General features: G+C 42.4%; 1 protein-coding gene across 1 annotated transcript; it reads right to left on the bottom strand.

Annotated features, from left to right (window-relative positions):
- Positions 1 to 1398: 1398 nt before the first annotated feature.
- LOC104328661 (putative G-protein coupled receptor 141) lies at positions 1399 to 17569 on the bottom strand. Its single transcript, XM_075417891.1, has 3 exons — positions 17509 to 17569; positions 7586 to 7647; positions 1399 to 2343 (listed from the first exon to the last, which is right to left on the bottom strand). The coding sequence occupies exon 3, from the start codon at positions 2314 to 2316 to the stop codon at positions 1399 to 1401; it is 918 nt and encodes a 305-aa protein (XP_075274006.1). The 5' UTR covers positions 2317 to 2343; positions 7586 to 7647; positions 17509 to 17569.
- Between the last annotated feature and the right edge of the window lie 265 nt (positions 17570 to 17834).

The following is a 17834-nucleotide window of genomic DNA, read 5'->3' as shown; positions in this document are numbered from 1 at the left end:
GGCTACTTTTCAATCTGCCTGGTAGTCATCTTCCTCTTTACCATGATCCTTTTGGGGCAAACGCCTTCTCAGACGTTTTTTTTCTCAGATCCACACACACTGCAGGCTCTCACATTTCTGTCTTAACAGATGTTGTGATCCAAGATATTTGCCAAGGGTGGGCCATGCAAGCACCTCCACATCTCACTTGTGTTATCAATGTCAGTGATTTCTAACCTTTGGTGTTACATAGCACTACTCAGACTCTGACCTGAAAATACTTTCTCGTGATCAGACCTCCCAAGAGATGTAGAGGAGCTTGATTCCAGAAGGAAGACAGGTGAGAAAGGCTATAGAAGAGATGGGATCCTACAAAGTGACCATCTTGGTGAGACCAAAAGCAAGGAGCATAGCAGTAAGATTGTACAGGTACAGCAAGGTCAACCAATTGTTATTTGGTTGCTGTCTGATGTGCAAGAGATGTTGAAGGTGAAATAGAAAGGAATGGAGTCATTCAGGAGCATGAAGAAGTGGCATTCAACAGCATCATGAGGAGAGACTGTCACTGGAAATCGATCAGATAATAAACTCTAATTTGTCAAATGATTAAAGTATTATCCCACTGACTCTAGCTGAAAAATTTAAACTTTTAAAATTTGAACAATTCTGTAAATAAAAATACAGGCTCTTATTTGAACTTACAATGTTCATTTCAGTAACAATGTGTAATTTTGTTGTTAGAGACATTTTCATAATGTGGGAAAGAGAACAAAACTCTTTTCTGCTGCAGTTGATACCATGTCCAAAAGGTGATTTTGGGAAAATATTTTAAGAAATAACTGTTTCGTGCTGATTTGTTTTTAAAGGGTTGTTTTAATTGTTCAATTCACTTAGAAAGTTGCACTTGTCTTTACAATGAAGGAACAGACCTACTCAGGAGGAAGACTACTTTCCCTGATATTTTATGAGAGCTTGCAGAGAATAAATAAGAAATGTATGTGGAAGACTAGATCTTAAAGTCTAAAAAATCTGTACCTTCTTCCATAAAGCCCTACTTTTCTATTTGTGTTTCTACATACTTTGAAAATTCTCTGGAGTCCCCTCCTAGTGCCTTTGCCCTCAGAGACCTTGATGTAAAAACAGTAAGGCAGAAGAGCCCATGACCTTTCCCCCCTCTCCTCCAGGTGCATCCACGACTCGCTAGGTAGCACCGTGAGGAAATTCAAGAGGTAGCCTTCCAGTTTACCGTCTGGGACACTGGCAGCCATCCACCCCATTGTTTCGGGGAGCAGAGCCCCACGTGAGTGTGTTGCGCTGTTTCCAGGGTGCCCTCTGACTTGCTGCGGACAGGGTTTGCCATGCCTGTCCAGCACCGTGCTCTGCCGGGTCCAGATCCGCACAGGCTGCAGGAGGTTGATGCTAGCAACAAGACAGCCTGCTGCGGAGGGTGCCCACCTTCTGCTTGAAGAGGCGGCTCCCGCTCAGCTCGAATGACAGCAGGTCTAGACAGCTGAGGGCAGTCAGACTCAGAAAAACTTCATTGTAGCTTTCTAACTGTTCAAAATCATTGACATGCTGTATGTAGTAGGCCCTGAAGAGATGATAGGGAAGGAAGCAGATTATGATGACGCAGATGAAAATCAAGTTTTTCAGCTGGGCCCAGAACTCTTGGTGTGACCAGAGGGAGGTGGAAAGTTTTCTCACCACTTTTACCAGGACGAAAATCTGCAGGCCCAAGAGGACACAAGTAATGCAGGTGACAGCTACAATTATGGTGTAGTTCAGGGCTTTCACGCTCTCCTGCTGTAGCTCTCTGTGGAACTTAAAGCATGTGGTTTCATTGTATTCGCCTGAGCGTCCATACTCAAAGTAAAAGCCTGGCACCACAAAGACCATGACGAAGACCCACACGGCAGCGCTTGCTGCAATGGCGTGCAGCTTCCTGTAAAACTCCACCTTGTCCTTCCATTGAAAGAAGATGAGCCACCGGATCACCAGTGTGATCACGTAGAATAGGAAGGTCAGGTACATGTGGATGTGCACCATTGCACTTACCATTTTGCAAACTGGCATCTTGAATATCCACTTCTTGTTGATGTAGTAGTGCAGACGGAAGGGCACCGTGAAGAGCAGGAGGCTGTGCACAACAACCAGGTTAATGATGGCTGTAGTTGTCACAGACAGAGTGTTCATCTTGACCAGGACAAACAACATTGTGATGGACCCAATCCCACCTCCCGCAAAGGCAACTGAGTAGGCAGTAATCAGTATGGTACTCATGGTGTTGGTGTGAGTGAAGGCAGAGGAGTCACTGCTGTTTCTATACTGTTCAATCATGTTGCTGAAATCTTCCTTCTACATATTCTAGAAAAGAAAGAATACATAAAGACAAAAATAAGGTAGGAATGAGAGGGCCCACCTGAAAAGTCAGCAGAGCTTTCCACCTGCATCTTGCTCAAGGGATAATCCTGGAATCTCACAGCTGGCACAAGCTGTAACAAGTAGTTTTATCAAAATATTGTCAAGCCTAGAGAAAAATGGCTGAGAAGGTTGGGCGGAGAAGCTGCTCTAGTCCTTAAGACGTTGCTAGCCATACCCTTAAAAACAAGCATGAGTTAGTAATACGTGGGAAGAACACATCCTTAGAGAAATGACATGATTGTGGTGGTTATGAGCTCTCTGTTATTAGTTCTTCTCTCTTCTGAGCATCTGCATATTTTTGCAGTGAAGATCAGAGATATTGTTTGAATTTTGCTACTCATTCATCAGTTTGTGTATTTGCAACACAAATCTGCCCTTTCCAGAACCAGATAATAACCATATGTTGCTCTGTCAAAGCTACAAATTTTGTTACGAGAACTGAGTTTTGCACACATTACAGTCAACTCCTTCTTGTCCACGACATCTGATCTGAGTAAGGGATTAAACACCATGGATACCGAGGCTCCATGGAGATTCTGCTCAGATCCTGCCAGACCAGCATGGGCAGTGCTGTCCTGGTGCTCAGGGCCGTTTCAGCTCTAGCATGTGGTAACCGGGTGTTACAAAATGGGCTGTTAGGAAAGGGCATCCTGGGTTAGTGCAAATAAGCCAGCCCGGGCCAAGCTGAGGATACATGAAAGTTAACAGCAAGTTTAATAAGTGGCTATAAGTAAGCTATACATTTTTAATATAATGTGGTTTCAAAGAGAGATTAAGTATAATACTTGTAATTCTTAATGTAACTTCTGGTTGGATTTTTAAGTACTACAAGATCATGTGGGAGGGGAAGAGTTCAGGTAGGGTCTTACCCTGAAGCATGTTTATATCTATGAAAGTGTCAAGGGAATGTCCACAAAACAGCCACAGAAAAGAAACGGGGAAAACTGAACAGTGCTGGGCTCTGTACTGTCCCAGTTATGCAGCTACTGCTGCCTGAAGTATAATTTAAACCTGACTCTGTTATGTCACCTGTTTCACCGGTGAATCCCACGGCACATGAGGGTGTTTTTTTCTGAGGGAGTTTTTGCAGCTTTTCTGTTAATACTGCAACGTTGTTAACTTCACAAAGTAGTACCTCGATCTCTTTGTACAACTGGGGTTTCAGCTTATTTTCATTTTTAGGCAGTACGTACTGCCAAATGTTAGGTGGGGAAAAAAGTGCTTTAGCAGTTCTCTCTTTTGTGGAAAAGAGGAAATACCCACAAAACACAACAGTTTCATAAACTGGTTTTGCTTGCAGTGGGGAATGAATATCTGTGGTGCATCTTAGATATTTTTTGTTGTTTCTTAGCAATATTTCTAAGCATTCACCCCTACAGTAATCAAGATCTCTTTATACATTGAAAAGTCAGTTATTCTCTAGCTATCCCAATGCATCTAAGACTCCAGATATATTATTGTAATCAACATAACTACAACTGCCATATGTCAAATTGATGTGTTGGTTATTGGCACTCACTGACCTTTTCTGTCTGAAACTGCATTTCAGAGTTATGTGCACAACCAATTCCAACACATTATTAGACGTAAAATGGGTTGTAATGAAGGAGCTTTTTCTCAGAGGTGCTGCTGATTGGCACACTGCAGCTCTTTCATCAGAAACCATGCAAGTTCCTCCCAGTTCTGTTCTTGTTTCTGAGACGTTGCGTTTCAGCCTCAAAACCGTGCAAGCCAGAAGGGATTAGCAATAGCTGTTCATCAGTTTCTCCAGGTTCCTAAGCTTAAATTCAAAAAGATGTCTCTAAAAAACGGTATTATCACACTGTTTTAATTTGAAATGCATATTCAAAGCTTAAAAAGTGCCACTGCCCTAAAGGCAACAGGCTGGAAATGTGGGTTGGTGTGAGCAGCCCCAGCAACAAGGCTGTGCTTGGAGAAGAAGGACCCCTTGCAATCACCCTTCGGAGCCCGCCAGTGAAACATGAACTGGAGGCAGTGAGGAACAGATAAGCGGAAGTCAGATAACTGATATTTTACTCAGACAATCCTATTAAGGGGACAGCTAGAGACCTATTTCTGTCTGCAGATAAGCAACCAAGTCACTGAAATGCAGGTTTCTGCAGAATTTTGCGGTCATCATTAAATCCCGTCACTGTAAAATTCTGCAGGAAATCTCATTTTCGTTAATCTTCAAAAAAAAGCTACCGGCAGCTACCATATGAGGTGATCAGCTCCCCAATACTACAGGCATCCCACTGAAATATCATTGCATGATGAATACAGAATATAGCATGACACAAGGCATATTTCACAGTGGAAACACTGCTTTCTGGTGAAATGAGGTTTCCTAGTGTACTGACATTCACATAGCTATAACCTACTGACCTGAAATACAGCTGACAAGATCTTTAGCCAGAATCTAACAGAAGGCACATGGAATGAGACAGAATGCAGGTCTTACAAGAGACAAATTAATTATATGACTGAACCTCACTGGAAACATGAGCTATAGAAGTCTCCAAGAGCTGGAAAATATCTCACAGCAGAAGAGGAACAACAGAAGAGACCACTGAGAGCGATACCAAGCTAAGAAACGTATTTTCCTCCATGCTGTTTAGCCCCTTGCCGATGTGTAAGCTCTAGCCAGCTTAACAGCATTGCTTCAGTACTGAATCCAGCTTGCTTAAAACTAGCTTTTTAAACTCTTATCATTACTTTACTTTTTACAGAATGACTGTACCCCAGCCACAGAGTTACAGCTCAGTATTATCCCTTCTTGCTACCTCCCCACACAACTCTGGCCCCAAACAATGTCTGAAGCACCAAAGAACTCCTTCATGACGGTACTTTGCCTCATGCAGCCAGCTTCCCTTCATGTACACTAACGTTAGCTCTTGACATCTGTAAGAATGGAAGGAGCACAGAGAGGACTTACCTCACTGAGCATCCAAAGGCAGAGAGTTTCTCCTCAAGGAGATGTTCTTGTTTCCGTGCCTTCCTACCCCCTCTAGCTACTGCCAGTTCAGTGACATTGCTCAAGTTTTGGAGCAAGGTTTGGTCTTCCTCTCTGTTAAGCTTCTCATCACTTGGCTAAATGTCTGCTGGACACGTGCTTTGAAAAGCCATGAGACAATGATGGGCAACCACTTCATCTGCATGCCACAGCAGTTAAAAAGACATCTGCTGGAGCCAGGGGCTTGGGGACAATTGACAAAACAGCTGTGTTATAGTTTGACAAAGGAGGTAGATTGCCAAGAGGCCAGATTCTGAGTTCTTTCAGAAATATGATCAGCAAGAAGATTCTCGTGCTTTCAAGATCCACCAGATACCAGTGTGGATAAGGCCATTCATTTCCTGTGACTTTCTGCACAGCACACTCCATGGGACTTCCCTGGGCTGCTCTCTTCAGGCCAGAGCATGTCATTTATGAAAACAATTCGGTCTCTGTCAATATTTTCCCAGTAAAAGAATATTCATTCCAACCTCAAGAACTTGTTTCTCTTTTATCTTACTGTTAATTACCATACTGTGTTGTGTTTTTTTTAAAAAAAAAGGTGAACCATATTTCTAGACAGAATTTATACAACCTCAGCTGCCAGGAATAGTATGTGATTCTGGTTTTGCCTTCAGATTTAGAAACACTTTGTCAAATTTTGGCTTTCCCTATAGATACCTGGAGATAAGTAGAGATAAGAAACAGAAGATACTTATTTTCTCTTCACCCCAGTCATGCTTGTGGCATCTCACTGAACTGCCGCCATCAGCGCTGCACTCCTATTTGGTTCTTAAATGAACAACTTTGCACTTGGCAGTGGTAAAACACATGTTGCTAGTTTGCACTTGACTTCACAATCCACATCAACTTGTCACTGGCTTGTTCCCTTCATTGCTTACTATTTTCCCAACCAGGTTCATCAGCCACCATTAGGTTACATCAACATATATCAATTTACAAAAAAACCCAAAAATCTCATCTGTCAAAAATGATGACAGTCTTACAATCTCTGCCAAACAGTGAGCTCTGCTCTCTGTTTAACAAGTGTTTGCAAAATTTACCCCCTGTGTACGTCTGCTGAGGGACTGGCAGGCTTCGCACAGATTACCACGTGTTCCAACAGTTGGATTCTGCAGAATAAGCATTTACAGCCTGCACACACCCAACTGAGAAGTTTCATTTGAATTTGGAGGGGAAAAAATTTCAATTCAAATGAAAGATTTCTATATTTGACAGACTTAATAAAATGGAAAAATGAGTGTTTGTCAGAAGTGGCATTTCTGCATTGAACTAGACTAGATTGGAGGCAGTGCAAAATACAAATATTTTTTAACACAAGTCTGTTTAAAATGTGTATTTGTTTCACAGACATCCTCATTTAGTCTCAGAGATGCTTTCCGTTGAGGGCATTGCAACTGCTTTTCAAATTGCTCTAATTCCATGCAGTATTATAGTAACGTAGGCTATGCCACTAGAAACACTAGAATTATTGCAGAATTTTCTTCATTTCAGAATAACCACATACACCTGAAGTTTAAAGTATAAATGTCTGCTTAGAGGAAAACATTACAAATTAAAAATATGAAATATCAAGTGCATGTTTACATTTAGATACTGAGTTTTTTCAAACAACTTATAGTGATTCCTTTAACTCATTCACTAGCTCATTGACTTGTGTCTTGCAGGCTGTGTCATCATTATAATGACACTTCTTGTTTTAAATCCAGTCTATTGAAGAATAAATGGGATGGAAAAACATGTGGAGTCTTCTTTTGTTTGAGATTTTCACCGTTTTTACACAAAAATGGAATCCATGGAACCTTCCTAAAAATAATTATTTAGTGTCCTAGCTGTATCTTATCAAGGAGAACAAACTTATCCTTGTGGTCTTTACAGAGATTGAATGGCACCAAACACACACACGAAGATGGTCAAAAACAAAATGAATTGCCTCCCAGTTTTAGGAGGCAGTGTAGAACTACAGGATAACAACATCAAGAACGATGAAGCAGTATTTTCCTGTACCAGGCTATTACAAATAACAATTACAAAAATAGTTGTGCAGAAAAGCTTTAAAATGTGTTCTAAACAAAACAACTAGGCAATTGCATTTTTTTTTTTCCTAAAGTGGGAAACATAGATTTTAAAGCATTGCAAACCAAGGCTTTTGTTCATTCTGTGTATACTTACAGATTAGAGTTAATCTCCACTCTTCAAGTGTTATTTAGGAGGCTCTTCATTTTATGTAAGCTCTAAGGACAAAAAGCAAAACACATGATATTTTAAAGAGTCATTGCCTTACTTCCTTCTTTGAGCCTATGACGAAGTAACAACCATGAGCCTCACCTATGTGAGGGCAGGGCTGTCCATAAGCACACAACCTCGAGAAGACTTTTAGTTGCATTTGCAGTGAGGAGTTCAGGGGGAGATGAACTGCCCCCTTGGCTTGTATGTTAGTGTCACCTGCCAGTCACCTGATGTCCTGTCAGAACAGCTCGTTGCTGAATTTAACACAGGATCACCCAATTTGCTGCTATATCTTAGCCATAGGAGGTCTCCAAAGCCTCCCATTTCTGAACAGTTACATTCTTCTACTGCCTAAAATGTTCAAGTCTACACACAGAGGCAAGGCCCACAGATTACACAGACAGACACTCGTTTGGAATGATTATTCCCCAGAGTGGAGAGGATCACTCGAAAGAATGTTTTGAGAAAATAGGGTAGGACCGGAGTAAAATATGGTCTACATTGCAACTGACTACGTGTGGGTTTGGATATGGTTAAAGTATAGACACAAAATGAAGCTCACCCTAAAGCCCAGCACCATGACTCAGCCTTGCTTTCTGCCAAGACTGTAGCTCAGCATCTGGATCTCTTGGGACTCAGTGCCACTGCTATGCCTGCATGGTGCTAGCAAAATGAAACTAGGAGAATTTACCAAAAAAGCATTAGCCATGTCAGTATTGAAGGCTTATCAACAGCGATTGTTGCTGTGTGGTGTGTGTGGTACAAGATGTCTTACTGTAGCACTGTGAGGAGTCTGTGCAAGGTCAATTTTGGCCTTCTGCAGGCTTAACTCATTTCTTCAGGAACACAAAGCTTTATTTGGTAGAATAGTTTTGAAAGCAACGGTATTAGCATTCAACATTTACATATAATCTTACGTAAGAATATTTTAACTGACTGCATCCTCTTGCTTCACATTTGGTTAAAAAAACACAAGAGACATGCTGTTCTGTGGTACCTCACAACTGACTGGCATGTGATGGAGACCGTATTTTCACATTTTGCAATTTTAACTGTGGCTAACAGCTAAAGAGCTGTTCAGGTAATATAAAAAAGTGGTGATAATAATGCTTAGCTCTTACCTATTACCTTTCTTCTGTTGATCTCTAAGCTCTGTTAAAAGGCATATGTAAAGCTAAGGTAAAGATAAAAGAGCCTTAAATAAAGTCCTGTACCTTCTCAAGTTAGTCATGTTGTCCTGCCTTCGTATGGGTCTTGTTCTAGAATAGATACATCCCAATTAATAGTGGGAAGAAAGCCAAGATACCTTAAAGACCTGCAGGTAACATCTAAATGTGTGAGGGATTTTAAGTTATATAACATTGTTGACATATATAGTAAGTTAATACATACAATATGTTAAGATGTATAACATAACAATGTTGTTTTCCCAGTAAGTCCTCACAAATGGGGCTTTCCAGGTTGACTTCTGTCCATATATTTGCATTCTGCAGGTTTTCAGTCCTTGCACTGACTCTGGATTAAGGCAAATATTGAAGTACCAGAGTACGGTCTGGGACAGACATGCTCATTATCTTTGTTCATCTGCAAGATGTAGTTAGTGTCAAGCTCAAAATAGGTATGGAAAGCTTAATACATATGATTGCAATTCATTTTCCTTGCTAAATTGATGCAATTTTCCCCAAGATTTAGCAACAGCCTGTGTAATCTCTGGACTTTGTTTCTCCTACTGTCGTTCAAAGAATAGATTCCACGACTGGTATGCTTAGATTTTCACCAGTAATGTACTGAGCTGGTGGCAGAATGTGACTCTTTTAGAACATCACACACCAGCTAAATTTAAACACAGGAGCTAGAAATGAACTTGTTTTATGAGTAATTGCTGAGAGTCTTAGCAGTACCCCAAAATTCTAGAATTATGATAGTGGGTTTTCACAGTACCATTGTATCACATGGATCAGACCTTCACCTGGTTTGATTTTGCATTATAGCAAAGGTTTCATGGGCCAAGGATGTTTAGTAATAGTTAAAAGTTTGGCCCAGGTTTCAAGGACTACATGCCCTGAGATCTGAGTAGCATCAAGGCTCCTTTACTCTGGAACACATGAAAGGTCCTTGACAAAAGAGAACAGTGTCCTTTATGCTCAGGCATAATACATGCAGTTAGTGATTTTACAGCTGTTCCGAACTCGGAGATGTACACAGTATAACCATGGCAACCCAGGTTTTCTACATTTATTGCACCAGGACTCAAGGATTTGCAGCTCTGTGGAGAGGGACCTGGGAGTGCTGGTGGACAACAGGTTGACCATGAGCCAGCAGTGTGCCCTGGCTGCCAAGAAAGCTAACAGGATCCTGGGGTGCATCAAGAGGATTGTGGCCAGCAGGTCGAGGGAGGTTCTCCTTCCCCTCTACTCTGCCCTAGTGAAGCCCCATCTGGAGTACTCTGTCCAGTTCTGGGCTCCCCAGTTCAAGAAAGATGAGGAGCTGCTGGAGAGTGTTCAGTGGAGGGCTACGAGGATGGTGAGGGGACTGGAGCATCTCTCCTACGAGGAGAGGCTGAGGGAGCTGGGCTTGTTCAGCCTGAAGAAGAGAAGGCTGAGAGGGGACCTAATATATACTTACAAATATCTCAAGGGTGGGTGTCAGGAGGATGAGTCCAGACTCTTTACAGTGGTGCCCAGAGACAGGACAAGGGGCAATGGGCACAAACTGAAGCAGACAAAGTTTCGTCTGAACATGAGGAAGAACTTCTTCCCTCTGAGGGTGATGGAGCCCTGGCAAAGGCTGCCCAGGGAGGTTGTGGAGTCTCCTTCTCTGGAGATATTCAAGACCTACCTGGACAAGGTCCTGTGCAGCCTGCTGTAGGTGACCCTGCTTCGGCAGGGGGGTTGGACTAGATGACCCACAGAGGTGCCTTCCAACCCCTACCATTCTGTGATTCTGTGATTCTGCGATTTGGAGTGCTAATTCAGAAGTGGACCGTGCAGGGTGGTAGGAAGTATGCAGATGTGGTAGCTGGATCTTCTGGAAAACTGCTGCTCTCCTTCACTTATGTAGGTGGCAGAAAGCAAAAAGTAAGATCCACCTGAACACCTTGAATTCACTGTGGGTAGCCTGACTCTTTCACTTAGCTGAGGGTAAAGCTGGAGTGGCGCTCCTGAAAATATCGAGCAGATGTTGATAGCAGAGAACTCCCCAGAGCTGTCTCTAAACCTGCAATTGCTAAGGGTGAGTTTTGAAATATTCCCCACATTGCAAGGGACAGTTACCTGAACAAATTGGCTTTGCTGGACAGTTGATTAGATTTGTGCCAGCCAGAAGACTGTATTAGAAGCAGCAACATATACCTTAATAATATAATTTTATTTTACACTGGAAGAGCTAGACCCTGCTCCCCATCACATTCATGAAAGAATCAGGACTTGAATTATTGAAAAAATATTTCATTGCTGGTTTCTAGCCTTCTTTGTTCCTTGTAGATATTCAGATCCACCATGTAAACTTCATTTATATTAATGAATATAAGCCTGTTTATACCAGCCAAGGCTTTGTCCCGTAGTAGTGTGTTAGTCTTGCAGTAAGCCATGAGCCTGATGCTCCTCTCTAGCGTAGAATTTTAATACTGTCCAGTTCCAGTTTCACCAATGACACCTCTGACTGAGTCTGGTGGAACAGCAGATCAAGGTCCTGCTTTTCCATTTTCACTTGGATTTGTGCCTGAATATAAAGCAGCCAATCACACCTATGAAATTTGCTTAAAAGTATCTGAGGCATAGTGGTGTGGAGAAATTCTGTTTCCCCTTCAGTCTATGGCATTACTTTTCCCTCCTTTGGAAGCACCAAAATTGCACGTCATTCCATGTGAAGTATAGCATATCAATAAGACCATCTCAAATTTCTGTTCAGCTCTTATTGTAATCCAGATCTTTCAACAAAGAAGTACTGCAAACAAGAAAACCATAAATCCACTTCAAAGCCTGCTGTACTTATTGGTTAGTGTGTGTGTGAGGGATCACATATCTAGAAAACATCTGTTCTAACACTAATAATTTACCCAGCTTTCCCCATACCTAATTCTGTCTTCTGCTTGCACTCTTCTTCGGCCTCAGTGTTTGTCACTGAGGATGGGAAGAGCTGTCAGAACCACGTACAGAAGATATCTGCGCAAACTCCAGTCAAAACAGACCTTTCTGAGAAGGTGCCTTGCTTTTTTTTAACAACTTCATGTTTTCAGCAGTCTATCACCAACTTTAATATTATCTTGCTCTGCAGGATTTTACTAGTTCACATCTGTCGCATGCCAGTAGGTTTTTCAGGAGATCTGCCTTTCATCAGGAATCCAGCAGAGCAATTCACTCGTTATCGGAGCTTGTTCTCACCAGGATAAATAAGTGGAGGGGGGAGCTGATTGACAAGGAGATGCATGACTCCTGCCATAAGGATGACATTAGACTGCAGAGAATGAAATCATACATGTGATACCATGCCAATCCTGTATGCGTATACGCCTTTTCGAGAAGAAAAAGCCCTTCCCTTCACCTGAAAAGAGAGTGCTTATGCTAAAATTTGTTTGAACTCCGTACTAGCCTCTCACTAATTGCATGCTGAGGTAGGCAGCATGTTGTAAGGAAGAATAATTTTTTAAAAAAGATTACAGCACAAGCCCATTGCTCCTTGCACTCAAAATGTTTACTGCAGTTGCTAATACTGTTGTGTATTTCATTTGATTTCTGACTGCAGAGGTAATACAAACTCTACAATTAGAGGCACGGAAAAAATCATTTAACTAATGATTACTTCCATGCTGAATATACACATACAGATATTTATGAAATTTAGTATGCTAAAATGTGTTGTCTATGTTAGCAGAGGAATAAACCTCCCTAAATTAGTCCAAGAATGTCTGCCTAAGAGCAGTACAGAAAGCAAAGCCTAGTACCAGTATTGCTAGACTTATGATGAAGATGCTTTCCCACCTCAGCATAAGTACAACGAAATACATGACTGTGCTACTACAGCTGGGTTAGATGGGAATTCAGGGTTCCTCCTATCTCTTTCAGAAATGAGGAATTTACCATGAGATAATTGTTCCACACTGCATCCATAAAGTACATTGATTTGCAAGAGCCTTTCCTTATCAGCACAGCTAAGAGCTGTGTGCGTGTAAGTGTTCTGTTACCTCTGTTACGTGTTTGGGCTCACATGGCTCATTTTCCTGTTAAATCTGGAGGCTTCTGTTCTGAGCTAACGATAAGCATTTGTGCTAAATATAGATCTTCCATGAATTTGCCAAAGTGTGAAGGTAATTGTGTTAGGAATAAGCTCATTACTGATACATCTTTTAAGACTTTTGCCTATTTGAAGTTCAGCTGAAACTTTTAAGGATGCAGCCAAAGAGTTCAGCCAGGAGCAGCAGTAGAAACACCAAAGGTAAGGGCTGCTTTTCTGGGCTGTGGGAAGAGTACCCACACATGCTGTTTGTCCCACCATCTTCCTAACCTGCTTTGTCTTAGCCTCTCTCCCCATTTCATTGACACAGGACTCTCCAGAAAATCTTGGGCCACGCTGCTTGTGGCCATAATGCTGTTTTGCCAGTCCAAATCTGCTCATTTGGTTTTGGAGTGCCCTGTGCTGTGGTATTGCACAGGGCACCATACCATTGGGCCCTTATTCTTGGTTGGTCTTTAGACCTCTCTATAAAAGAGTAGAATCGAAAACAATAAACTATTGATTAGCTTCACTGCCTATCTTCCTTCTTTTCATGTAAACCTGGTTATTTGATGTTCTGTATGTCTTTCCGATCACTGGAAAGTGTAAGCACCAAATATTTTACATCTTTAGTCACTATAGCTCTTATGAGCTCTTCTTAGCTGAAAAGAGACTGACAGGACATTCCTGTATGGTATTATGAGCCCTGCATGATAGATGTACTGAAAAAAAAAAAGCAAACCCCACCTAGAGTCAGTGGAGCATGCTGGAGACAAGCCCAAAATAGCACCAGCATAAGCTGATACAACAGTAGGTGGTGCAGGAGATACCCTGTGCAGATATGAGCTCTGATCCCAAAGCAGAATGGCCACAGTAGGGCAGTGACATGCCCTTTAGGTTCTCAACAGGTTTTGTCAGACTGTCCATAGCAACCTGCCTCTTTAGCCCCGTTGGGTCTGGTTCCCAAGTTAGCACATTAAGTGCTAACTCAAACACATCTTCACAGAACAGATATCCCTGAAACAGCTTTCCTGTCAGTATCAGCGATGTTAAGAATGTGGGGAGACGAAGAAAGTAAAGCATACAGTTAATATGCTTAATTGTGCTACTGAAGTGGAAATGAGAAGCATGAACTCACTGAGAAGAGATTCCCATTTCTCACTTTCTTTTCTCTCTACACCACCAAATCAGGATCATCACTGAAAGTGATTGAATGATTTCTACAACCCTCATGGTGAAAGAAGTCGCCATTCACTGCTGAGTATCATTAGCACAATGAAAAGTGCAGATACAGCAAAGCTTTTTACTTAAAAAATTAAGTATCCACTCCAGATCTTCCTTATGCCTCTTCCTTTGGCTAAAACTCTTTTCCCCTTAATTTCACTTAAGAAGAAAGATTTCACTCTGTTCAGTGAGCTGACCATAAAATAATGAATTCTGTATCAAAATCTATCATCTCCACTTAATTTTCAGATGAAGTTTCCCCTAGACAAGATAATGGGCATCTGAGCTCACTCCGTTCCACACCTAAGATTATCCTCACGTGAACCTGATTTCAGGTGTGTACCAGAGATCTCTTCTAAGTTAGAAAGAAGTCAATTAATCTGGTGAGAGGTTCCAGCATTGTATTTTCTTATGCTGTTTTGGAAGTATTTTTTCCCCAAACTTTTATGTTTTAGCTTCAGAAGCCACCAGCACATGTTGTTTTAGGGGTAAATGCAGTCAATGGCATTGGTAAAAGAAGACATGCATGCTACCACGTGAATCTGAGGAATGCATGCAATTCAGAACCCAATGCTACGCAGAAATACAAAAGCTAGTGTTAAACAGGCAGTTGGTGATAAATCTGTGTTGGTGTGACACCCCCTCTAGTCAAATTTATCCCAGTTTTGCAGGCTTAGAGGCTGTAGTATTTTCGACGCTTCAGTTCGCTCCTCCAGAGCTAGTTTCGGTTCCTCTATGTGACACTGCAGAGCGCCATATGCACATCCTAGTTTTTGTCTATTATGGTAGTTGAATCATAAAAACATCCAGGTCAGCAGGGACATTCGGCGATTTTACAGCCAAACCTCCTGTTGAAATCAGGACCTTAGACTGGGTTATCCAGGGTCCCATCAAACCAAGGCTTGAATACTTCCAGCAAGGGAGATTCTGCCACTCTGAATTTTTCAGTGCCTGTCTTGGACCAGGAAGACCAAACCTGGACACTGCATCCCAGGTGTGGCCTAATGGGTGCCAGGTGGAGTGGAATAATCACACCTTTGACCTGCTGGCCACAGTCCTTGGCTGTTCTCCTGCTGATGCAGCCCATGACAAGGTTTCCTCTCATTGCTGTAAGGGCACACTGCTGGCACATGTTAAGGCACTCAGACCCCCCCTAAACACCTCCCTGCTCCCCCCCATTGCTGCATGGGATTATCTGTCCCAGGTGCAGGATTTAACAACTATCTTTGTTAAAACTCATGCAGTTCTTCGTTGGCTCAATCTTCCAGCCTGTCACAGTCTCTCTGCTGGCTCTTCCTTTTAGCATCTCTCTCCTCCCAGTTTGTGGTCATCTGCAAACTTGCTGAGGGTGCATTCAGTCCTGTCCTCCCAATTTTTTATAAAGCTATTGAATAGTATCAGGCCCAGTATTGACCCGCAAGCACTCCACTTGGGACTAGCTGCTGTTTCAGCTTTGAGCCATAAGCCGCTACCAATTCAGTTCAGCATTTTAGCCAGTTCTTCATCTATCTTGTGGTCCATCTGTCCAGGTTGTATCTTGCCAGCTTGTTAACAGGTTGTTAAGATGATCATGTCAAATGCCTTGCTAAAATCAAGGTAGGTGATGTCCAATGGCTCTCTTCTCATTCACTGAGCAAATTGTTTCATTGTGGAAGGCACCACAGAGTGGCAAATAAAGTCACTGCAATGCTCTTTGTAGGATGACAAGTACTTTTCTTCTAAATAAACCACCTTTACATCAACCTCTTCATCATTTGACAGTTGCTCCTGACAATGAACTTGAAAGGTCGGTTCCTTTGCATACCAAAATAAAGCACAACCCCATAGCATATACACATGCAACAAAGCAAGGCAAAATAGCCATCACACTTCCTACTGCCCTCAGCACCACTTTTGCATAATGTGTGATTTTTGTGGCAGTTCTCTTAGAAAGGTGAGGCTGTGTTTGGCTCACCACCTGAAAAGCAGCAGATAACCTTTTTTTGGGGCCAGACATAAACAGCATGCTCAAAGGAGTGATGCCTTTCCATGGATGCTAAGAACACTGGGGAGATTTAAGCTGTCATGTGGTGAGATGCTCCTGGACAGCAGCAAGCTCATGGACAGTTATTGTGGAGTATCTGGCGCCCTTCAAACTGGCAGCCTAGTTTTCCCAGCTGTAAGTTGTTCGTGTGCTTCAACAGATAATGCTGTCACAACGATGAGAACAGCAATGGTACAGTTCAAAGTGGAAGGTGAGAAACCAGTTCTGCTACTTTCTGTCTTCTCTGGGTTCACAACAGGGAGAGAAAAAAAGCTGCCACTGCGGCTACAGAGATAAAACAAATGCACCTGATACGTGATAACCCAGCCAAGTTACAGAATCCAAACAGAACACCACTGTTTAGTTACCTGAATAATACACACGTACACCAGCCTGCATTTGGTGACATGGGTCATTTTTGCTGCTGTACCTTCTGATCACCTTTCTCTGTCCTCCAGCCACAGCTCTATCTTGTCTGATTTACCTCTATTACTCAGTTCATGCTTTTCTTTCCCCTGATCACTGAGAAAGACACACAGCTGCTCTATCTGACTAATGAAGGACAGCTCTGCAACATAAATAAAATAAAAAAACCTATCACCCAGGATTCCTTTTTTGCCTTCCTAATGACCTCCTCTACACGCTGAGCAACCGGACAACAGGGATATAAAATTCAGCATTGGAGCAGATGACCAGTGGTTAAGCCAGCCGTCCAAAGCCCCTCAAGAAGCAGACACTAAACCACTCACCAGCCATCCTTGCGGAGCTGTGCAAGTGTCTGAGAGCATCAGGGAAAGTGTCCAAAAGCACCGAAGTGAAGACAGAGCTGGCAATCCTCTGACTATCAGGGGGACTTGTGGTCCTTACCACCTGAGGTGATTTTGAAATATTTTCTCTTCATGAATGAGTGTCAAAGCCTGTGAGAAAGCTAGTAGAAGCACTACGGAATTTGCCTTCTTTGTTTAAAGATTGATTGTCAAAACTATCAACACTACTCTTGTCTCTCCGGTTTACGTTTTCTTCTAATAAACTAATTTTCAGAAAGGATTATGAAGGTGTGAATGCTATTGTAAAAGGAGCCCAGGTGCCTTTCCTGTAACACTGACTCCCAAAATACACTTTTAACTACCTTCTACTTTGCTTCCTTAGATTTCACAAAATCTGTCATTCACAACTGCCACAGTGGACTGAAAATCCAAAGCACTTTTAACTTCCATCCTCTAAAGTTTCCTCAAAGCTTTGCTTTAAGCTTACCTCCCACCAGGAAGCATTAAGCTCCATCCAGACCTGCAGCCTTCTCATTTGAGTTTAATAACCTTTCCCTCCTCCTCTCCAAGGTGAGAAGTAAAATACTCCCTTCTGCACATCTGCCTCCAGTACCTCTGCTGAGTACCTTCGCAGCACTTACCCGTGGACGCTCCAACGGCATAGCAGGAGGCTCGCCTCGTGCTGCACAGCTCCCCGGCTTCACAGAGAAGTGCTGCTGAGGAACTGCAACTGCCACCCGGCTCGCTCTGCTTCCTGAGATGTCGCCCATCGCCCAGAAACCACAAAGAACTGACAAATGTGGTTGGACCAATTGTTGTCATCTGACGTATCAAGCCTACCAGTGTTGATATGTTTGGGGTTTGTTTTTATTCTTGCTCTGTTTGATACATATTAAATATTTCCAGTTACTGCAAAACGTATCTGCTTGTAAGCGGCTACAGGTGCAAGAAAGAAAAAGGGCTGATC

Source organism: Opisthocomus hoazin, chromosome 4 (assembly GCF_030867145.1).
Source record: "Opisthocomus hoazin isolate bOpiHoa1 chromosome 4, bOpiHoa1.hap1, whole genome shotgun sequence".
Taxonomy (NCBI): Eukaryota; Metazoa; Chordata; class Aves; order Opisthocomiformes; family Opisthocomidae; genus Opisthocomus; species Opisthocomus hoazin.
Note: the sequence above shows the minus strand (reverse complement) of the source record. Positions and strands in the feature narration are given on the sequence as shown.

Coding starts and splice junctions, on each gene's coding strand:
- LOC104328661 (XM_075417891.1), bottom strand. CDS start 2,316: ATGATTGAACAGTATAGAAACAGCAGTGACTCCTCTGCCTTCACTCAC.